The following is an 8,391-nucleotide window of genomic DNA, read 5'->3' on the forward strand; positions in this document are numbered from 1 at the left end:
CAGCACATATTGGTGTCAAAGAAAAAGGAAATTCATTGACAGATAAAACTGAAAAAAAGCAGCAGAAAGGTTGCAGTCAACTTTATCAACTCAGAAACCAAAAGAAGTTGAAGGACAGATGGCAGATGACAGAGCAGGATGAGGGCTTCACAGTTTTACAGTTTCACAGTGGTTACTATAGAGTTCAGAGGAAAGTGGGAGGAATGAGAGGTGCATAAAGGAACAGGAGAGAGAAACAGTCACATCAACACTGAGATTTGGACACATTGGGCTTTATCGGGCTGGTATTATAAAGAGAATATGAGACCTGTTTTTTTGTTACTGGACATCCTGATTCCCTCTCCCTACCAGCTGGTGGCGCTGCAGCACCGAGTATTATGGCGCCAACCGGCAATAAGCCTCTCGAGGAGGAGGAGGAGAAGAAGAAGAACTGCCCGCGTCTGAAAACAGGCAACATGGCGTTCAGTTTTGGCGGCGCCACGAGTAACCCAGCAGCAAGTAAGACCATTTTAAAAGTAGTTTTGTAGTATTTTCTTGAGACTATACATATGACACGTTCATCTAGATACAGTAATGTTACTTGTGTGTGTCTGTCAGCGAGAAACGGTCAACTGAGGCCTCGGAGCTCCCGTCCAGTTAGCAGTCATGACGACGGGCTCGTTCCCCGGGCCGAGCTAACGCCAAACGCTCTCTGAAACACAATGTTATGTGATTTATTACTCTTTCTTGTCACAGCGTGGCCTCAGTACACGGGACGTCTATCTGGTAGCTAACGCTAATGCATAACGTGAAGTCACTCCTCAAAGTTAACGTATCTTTACGGTAGCCATGTCACATCCACTGTGACTTTCCTACACCGTTGCTGTCGCGACACATCACTCAGCTGTGTGTGTGTTCTTGTGAAGGCACGTCCGGGTTTTCTTTCGGTTCATTTGGTGCCAAACCCACCGCGTCGACGGCGGCGTTTGGCTTCGGCCCAGCAGCCACCACGACCACCGCCGCGTCCGGATTCGGCAGTAAGTCCAGAGAGAGATGTGATCGTCTCCTCTTCCTCCTCCTCTTCCTCTCCTCGCCTGTGACTGTGTATCTTTTTATTTGGGCCTGGCTGAAAAGCTCCACCAACCTGTTTTAGGGTTAAGATAATAGCATAATGATGTAAGACAATTGTTAAAATCGGATGTATGTAAGCTTTCTGAAATAAATGTGGTGTCCCTTGTGTTTTTATAGGAGAGTTGTACGTGTGTGAAAACGAGAGTAGATTGTGTGAACTGTGGGCACCACGAGGCGTGAATGAAAACACAGAAAATGATCTGTTGTCTGAACGCTTGCATGTCTTCTGGGCTATCACCGGTAGTCACATTGAATCAGAAAGACCTTATGAATGAGCCTCCCGAATGTGTTATCAGATAAAAAGGACCTTTATTAAAAAAGCATGTGAACTGCATGAAGAGGAACTGCTTTCTGTATTTCGCATTAGTGTTTTACCTCTCAAAGAAGAGGTTTTGCATCATCTTATTGTTTTATGCTATTCTGGGTGCCAGTTTATGTTACTGTCTATTGTGTGTCTGCTCCTTCGTAGCGCTCACAGCTCCCGGTTTTGGGGCAGCCACCACTACTGCTGCTGCACCCGCCACAGGATTTAGTTTTGGCTCCACCAACACTGGTAAGGGACACATTTTATGGCCAAACCGCTGCTTTTTTGGTCTGTTCTCTTGTGAGGTACATGTTTACAGGTCGTAAGCCCATACGGGCTGACCTTGTGGTGTTTAACTCCATGTTCTCTCTTTCTCGCTGCCTGCCTCCGCTGGCTGCAGGATTTGGGGGGCTGGGAGCTGGAAGCACCACGGCTGGTGGGTTTAGTTTTGGGGGGTTTGGTTTAAATGCCAACCCAGCAGCAGTCAGCTTGAATGTGGGGTGCTTTGGTACAGCAACCACCACTGGCACTGTTTTCAATTTTGCTAATAGCCTGACTAGCACAGGTAGATGACCTTTGTGATTTGATTACTCAGTCCAGTCTGTCTGTGAACACATTTTCATCCATTTTCACATCTTTGTGGTGCAGTGATTATTATTTTTGTAGTGTTTTTCTCATGAAGTGTTATGCATTGTTGTTTCCATTTGCACGAAGAGACAAACTGTTGAATTCTGCACTTGTTTGATTTGCTTCCTGTAGAAAGATGTACATGTTTACACTACATTAGAGCTAGATGGAATACAAATCCAGTTTCCCTTTTTGTTCGCTTAAAAGCTTTGTCATGTTTTGTATCTTCTGCAATTAGTCAGCAATTTTCATTCTGTTTCTTTCTTGCATTTATTTTTTGTTCACCTCTATTTAATTTCCCATGATTTTCTTTATTTCTCAGGCACGTTTGGTGGCTTTGGGGCAACTACAACCACTGCCGCTGCACCAGGGTCCACGTTTAGCTTCGCTGCTCCCGCCAACACCGCAGGTCAGCTGGTCCATTTCGGGATCCTGTTGTGTGTTTCACGCTTGTTATGTTTAATCTGTGGGTGCACAGCTATTTGTTGCATGAAAAAAAACTATACATTTGGATAGAGTCCTGCAAGACACCTTGTGTAGATCAAGGACAATCATTTATTATTGTAATGTTTTAGAGGGAAATTTGAAATTACCCCCCCCCCCCTCCAATGGATGAGTAGGTAAACTGCTGCACAGTTTTTGTGTTGGCATGCCAAAAAGTACTGTACACTGACATTCAATAACGTTAATGTACATATTTTCCCACTGTTGAACAATCCTCTGTTCTAGGAGGCCTGTTTGGTAACACCCAAAGCAAAGGGTTCGGGTTCTCGTCTGGGCTCGGCGCTGGCACCGCTGCCGGAGCAACAGGATTCGGGACCGGGTTAGGAACCGCCGGCCTCGGTGGGTTTGGAGGCTTTAATATCCAGCCGGCTCAGCAGCAGCCAGGTGAGACTCGTGTTTCCAAATATCACTTTTAGTGTTTCCATTTGAAGATGAGAATATTATGACCCAAACAAGACTGCCATTGCAGAACATGAAGCTGAATTTTGTAATTTGTTTTAGTAAATGACTAAGTGATTAATGAAATCCTAAATTTTAGGATGTCCTAGATGTTGAGTGCCAGTAAAGTATTCAATGGAAACGGCAGGTTTGTATTTCCTATTACCAAAATCAAGCCTAAGTATGAAAGCAGTATCAAGACGTGTTGCAGGGTTTTGTGTCACAGCATCCTCTAGGACCGTGCTGTACACCTCTGATCACTGCCGAGGGCGACAACAAGCAGATTTTAGCGTTAACATCATCATCAGTGAGCAGCTGAAGCAGAAATACGAGACTGAAACTAGAATGTATAAAGTTGGAAACATTGTTTGACTTTCATCTCATGAAATAAGTCTTTCAGACAGTTTTCCCTCAGAAACATGAAGAGAGACAATATAAACCTCTCTCCACCTACAGGAAGCCTGTTCGGCCCGCAGGCCCAGCAGCAGGCGCAGCCCACGCAGCTCTACCAGCAGGTCACCGCCCTGTCGGCGCCCACCTTGTTGGGAGATGAGCGGGACTCCATTTTAGCCAAATGGAACCAGTTGCAGGCTTACTGGGGCACTGGGAAGGGCTACTACAGCAACAACCACCAACCCGTTGACTTCACCCAAGAGAACCCCTTCTGCAGGTTCAAGGTAGTGCTTTATAGTTCAGAGGGCAAGTGGACGTGTCTTTGTGAATCTGAATATCAAACGGCATTTGTTTTGTTTCCTAGGCAGTGGGCTACAGCTGCGTCCCAGTCAGTAAGGATGAGGACGGGTTTGTGGTCTTGCTCTTTAGTAGAAAGGAAGCTGATGTGCGAGCTCTGCAGCAGCAACTGGTGGAGTCCCTCCACAAGGTCCTGGGAAGCAACCAGACTCTCACTGTGAACGTGGACGGTGTGAAAGCTCTGCCAAATGACCAGTAAGTCAGTCAGTACTGCAACAATGCAGAAGAGGGTTTTAGCTTGCAGAAATTGGACTAGGTATGACATTGATGATGATGATGAAGAAATGTGTAAACTTGTTCCTGTCTTCTCTCCCAGGACGGAGGTGGTCGTTTACGTGGTGGAGCGTTCTCCTAATGGCACCTCCAAGCGGATCCCCGCCACCACACTCTTCAGTTACCTGGAGCAGGCCAACGTCAAGACGCAGCTCGGGCAGATCGGCGTGGTCATGACGGTGGCGCGCACGGAGCTGTCGCCAGCGCAGCTCAAACAGCTGCTGCAGAATGCACCTGCAGGTAAACCAGCGCGTTTGGTGTCGACCGCTCGCTGAACTCAACGGATGCTTTTTGGTGTGTGATTTACTTGTGAGAGTCTCTTCTCACTCAGGAGTGGACCCCATCATCTGGGAGCAGGCCAAGGTGGACAACCCGGACCCAGAGAAGTAAGTTGATGGAGAACAGCTGTCAGACTTCCCATAAAGCTGATAAATGAGTAATGTGGGGAAGAGCAGGTGAGAACACTTGTAGATCCTCGAGACTTTTCCACTCGCTGCATTTAGACTTTGTAGAACTTCACATTTTGGGTAACATCACTTACTGGATCAAATATATAATCTCACCTTAGACTTTAAGCCATATTCCACCAAGGTGATGTATGTAGTGTTTAAATTGAGTTCAACGCTTTTATTTGTTTTCCTACCTGGTTTAGAAGTTGTTGTTTTTCCCATGATGCTTAAAGATGTCTCTGCTGGGTTCCTGATCACTGGCCATCGTGCCCATTTTACTGGCTTTTTGGTAAAAAGCAATGTGATACGGTGTGTTGCCGTTAAGGTGTTTGACTTCTTGTTTTTCTCCAGATTAATACCCGTGCCCATGGTGGGCTTTAAAGAGCTTTTTCGCAGGCTGCAAATCCAGGAGCAGATGACCAAGCAGCACCAGACCAGAGTGGATGTAAGACCCTGTCTGTTCCCGCCTCAGTCGAATGACACGGGTCTTCTGATTAGCAACAGAGGAATTTAGAAACAGACTTTGAGGCGTCAAGAACAAAGTACACAGATGTCCTATTGAAGCCCGCTGCCAAAAGGTTTCAAGCTGAAAAGACTATTGCGTAATACAGCTGCAAGAGTGGATGTCAGACTTAGGGTTGTTTTAAAATCAATTTGGTTTGTATGGAATACATGTATAATACATAACATGTACAGTCTGTGGTTATATATTACAGGATATTAGCACCTTTTTAAATTGGGTCTTTAAAAAGCAAAAGAATGCAACATTACATGTGAAATGCATCAATTGTTCTATCTCATTATGTTGTTGAGCAACATTTCATGAAGCCCAGACTTGTTTGGGTAGTTTCAACAGAGCAGGGATTGTCTTCTAAAAATATCACTTTAAATTGGTGGAGAAATGCTTGATACGCGAACAATTTCTCCCTCTTTTCACGCCCACCACACGCACGTGTTGACATGCAGATTATATCCAGTGACATCAGTGACCTCCAGAAGAACCAGGCGACCACAGTGGCCAAGATCGCGCAGTACAAGAGGAAGCTGATGGATCTCTCTCACAGGGTGCTGCAGGTAGCGGCCTCGCCTTCGTGTTGGAGGTTGAAATGACCTTTGATGAAAACCAGCTCTGCATTTCATGGAGTTTGAATGAATGCCCTGGCACTGTCTGTCTTTCCCTGCTTCATCCTTTCTACCCCAGTGTTTCTCACACGCATCTCCTCTGTCTCTATTTTCCTGGCAGGTGCTCATCAAGCAGGAGATTCAGAGGAAAAGTGGGTATGCGATCCAGGTGGATGAGGAGCATCTCAGGGTGCAGCTGGACACGACTCACTCTGAACTGAATGCCCCCACGCAGTTCAAGGCAAGTGTCTAACTGTCTGACAGTGATCATGTATACATCTTAATGCACTGGCGTCCCACTGCACTGGCGTCTTAATGCGCTGGCGTCCTAGTGCGCTGGCGTCCTAGTGCGCTGGCGTCCTAGTGCGCTGGCGTCCTAGTGCGCTGGCGTCCCACTGCACTGGCGTCTTAGTGCACTGGCGTCTTAGTGCGCTGGCGTCTTAATGCACTGGCGTCCCACTGCACTGGCGTCTTAATGCACTGGCGTCCTAGTGCGCTGGCGTCCTAGTGCGCTGGCGTCCTAGTGCGCTGGCGTCCCACTGCACTGGCGTCTTAGTGCACTGGCGTCTTAGTGCGCTGGCGTCTTAATGCACTGGCGTCCCACTGCACTGGCGTCCCACTGCACTGGCGTCCTAGTGCGCTGGCGTCCTAGTGCACTGGCGTCCCACTGCACTGGCGTCTTAATGCACTGGCGTCCTAGTGCGCTGGCGTCTTAATGCACTGGCGTCCCACTGCACTGGCGTCTTAATGCACTGGCGTCCTAGTGCGCTGGCGTCTTAATGCACTGGCGTCCCACTGCACAGTGTCACATCATGCCACTGAAGCCAATGGCATGATGTGACACTGTTGGTAGCGATGTGTATTGCATCGCCCTTAAACAAAACTGTGACCAAATCGTGAAATATCGTGCGACTCGAGGTCAAACTCCACAGGTGTCTTTGTATCTTCATCGTGTTCTGAGTATTTGAGGATACACTTCACACAGTTTGTGTTTGGCTGCAGAAGTCGAGATCATACCAAGGCTTTGTTTTACAGTCTGTCTGTTGTCTTTTCTTCCAGGGTCGACTGAATGAATTAATGTCCCAAATCCGGATGCAGAACCACTTTGGAGCCGTGAGGTCAGAGGAGCGCTACAGCGTTGATGCCGACCTTCTCAGGGAAATCAAACAGGTGAGTCATCATTTAAACATCTGTGTGTGATTCTTCTTCCTGAATGCACAGATCTCTACCAGAACATGTCATGAGAATCATTTATACAGAACTTTGATATCTTTAACGCCGCTTTGAGCCACACGAGGGAGACGATGCAGGTTCGTATTGTTCTGATAAAACATGGAATCAGTCAGGAAGTCTATCCTTCCTTCTGTTGGTTTTAATGAGGAAACAAGAGCCTTTACAATAACACACATTTTACATATTCAATATAATACAAAGTGGTTCATAAATGGTGAGGGATGTTCACTCTTCTCCTAATTCCTAGAAAAGGCCTATAATGTGAATTAGTTCACGATGGTTTGACTCTTTTAATGTGAGGAAGAAGCGTGGGAATGATGCTCTCGACCAGTCTTTGAAAATATTCGTCTAGATTTTGTGCGATAAGTGAAAATGTTTCCTTCTCTGTGTCTTCAGCACTTGAAGCAGCAGCAGGACGGTTTAAGTCATTTGATCAGCGTCATCAAAGATGACTTGGAAGACATCAAGCTGGTCGAGCACGGCCTGAGCGACAGCGGACACACGAGAGGCGGCGTCCTGAGCTGAGTTCACCTCAGACACACAAACTGTGCTCTGACTCGCAGTACCCTCCTCTGAGAAGTGGCCTGCCATCACGGAGAAGGTCTTGATGCATCTTGAAGCCATCTTTGCCTTTAGCTTTGATCAAAGGAGGGAATCTGCACTCTTGGTCCCCATTTTAACCGGACTTTGCGCACTACCAACAAAATAGTGTCTACTTAATCTGTGTTTTTCGGACTGATATAAAGAGCTTAATGGAAAGACTCAACATCATCTAATAATAGCTGGCTTCCCTTTTTGTTAAAGGAGTGGGACTATGATTGTGGCTGGCATGTAAACACTTCTTAGGATCGAGTGTGTGCTCTGTTTGAATGCATTGTAAATACATCTTTGTATTTCTTTTTTTATGCTGTTGTCAGAATGTTAATAAATTTCATTTAAATTGAAAACCAATTGACGGCATTCCTTTCCTTGCAAACATAGTAGGCAGTCTTGTGTTTTTCTGTCTGAACAAAGCAACTTTCTGGCCCGTCTCTGCATCCTGTTTGTGAGGAGGTTTCTATAGCGCTGCATTGTTTTGGTCCTTGTACCTCACGCCACCAGTGTTTACCTTCAGGCAAGCCTTTTCCAGCCTCTCATCAAAGTAGGGCTTGAGTTGATAGGATTCATGTCCTGGATTCGGACTGATTGGCAGTTGAACTGATTAAGCAGCTTCCAAAGAGATTATATCCCCTCGTGCATGAGTCACCGACATCCCAAAGGTCTGGATTACACCGAAGGAAAGGCCCCCGAGTAGTGACTGATGACTGGAGTCAGTGTTCTAGTAAAAAGATGCTGCCAAGCAAAACCTAGGCAGATAAAATGATGTATGATTGTTAAATACTTGATGTACGACAAAATAAAAACATGTATACAGCAATGGTTAAATACCTCATTACTTATTTTCTATGGGAGCCCTCGACGAGCAGAAATCACTTTTTGATGGATAAAAGACATCACGCTCCAGAAAGTGCTGCATTCTCATTGGTCAAATTCAACCAAGCTCCTTTTCTAGAACCCATGAGGCCGACAACGTCATGAGTT

At 46.2% G+C, this 8,391-nt stretch overlaps 1 protein-coding gene across 6 annotated transcripts; it reads left to right on the forward strand.

Annotated features, from left to right (window-relative positions):
- The first annotated feature begins 421 nt into the window (after positions 1 to 421).
- Positions 422 to 7,757, forward strand: nup54 (nucleoporin 54). 6 transcript variants are annotated; one of them, XM_068574623.1, is made up of 15 exons: positions 423 to 498; positions 906 to 1,016; positions 1,580 to 1,663; positions 1,815 to 1,979; positions 2,364 to 2,450; positions 2,771 to 2,929; positions 3,440 to 3,660; positions 3,741 to 3,928; positions 4,050 to 4,246; positions 4,338 to 4,392; positions 4,807 to 4,900; positions 5,422 to 5,529; positions 5,699 to 5,818; positions 6,637 to 6,747; positions 7,207 to 7,757. In XM_068574623.1, exons 1-15 carry the CDS (start codon positions 456 to 458, stop codon positions 7,333 to 7,335), a joined length of 1,872 nt encoding a protein of 623 aa, XP_068430724.1. In that variant the 5' UTR covers positions 423 to 455; the 3' UTR covers positions 7,336 to 7,757. The 6 variants fall into 6 exon arrangements, with proteins under 6 accessions (XP_068430727.1, XP_068430728.1, XP_068430724.1 ...); XM_068574624.1 differs by having other exon boundaries at positions 1,815 to 1,850; XM_068574626.1 differs by lacking the exon at positions 906 to 1,016 and having other exon boundaries at positions 422 to 498; positions 1,815 to 1,850.
- The last annotated feature ends 634 nt before the right edge of the window (positions 7,758 to 8,391 follow it).

Source organism: Clinocottus analis, unplaced genomic scaffold (genome assembly GCF_023055335.1).
Source record: "Clinocottus analis isolate CAN_PGR_092001 unplaced genomic scaffold, fCliAna1.0.p SCAF_13, whole genome shotgun sequence".
Classification (NCBI taxonomy): domain Eukaryota; kingdom Metazoa; phylum Chordata; class Actinopteri; order Perciformes; family Cottidae; genus Clinocottus; species Clinocottus analis.

Excerpts from the sequence above, each read along its gene's own strand:
- nup54 (XM_068574623.1), top strand. The coding sequence starts at position 456 with ATGGCGTTCAGTTTTGGCGGCGCCACGAGTAACCCAGCAGCAA. Across the intron at positions 2,451-2,770 it reads TGCTCCCGCCAACACCGCAG|GAGGCCTGTTTGGTAACACC; the intron begins GTCAGCTGGTCC and ends CCTCTGTTCTAG. Across the intron at positions 4,247-4,337 it reads GCTGCAGAATGCACCTGCAG|GAGTGGACCCCATCATCTGG; the intron begins GTAAACCAGCGC and ends CTTCTCACTCAG.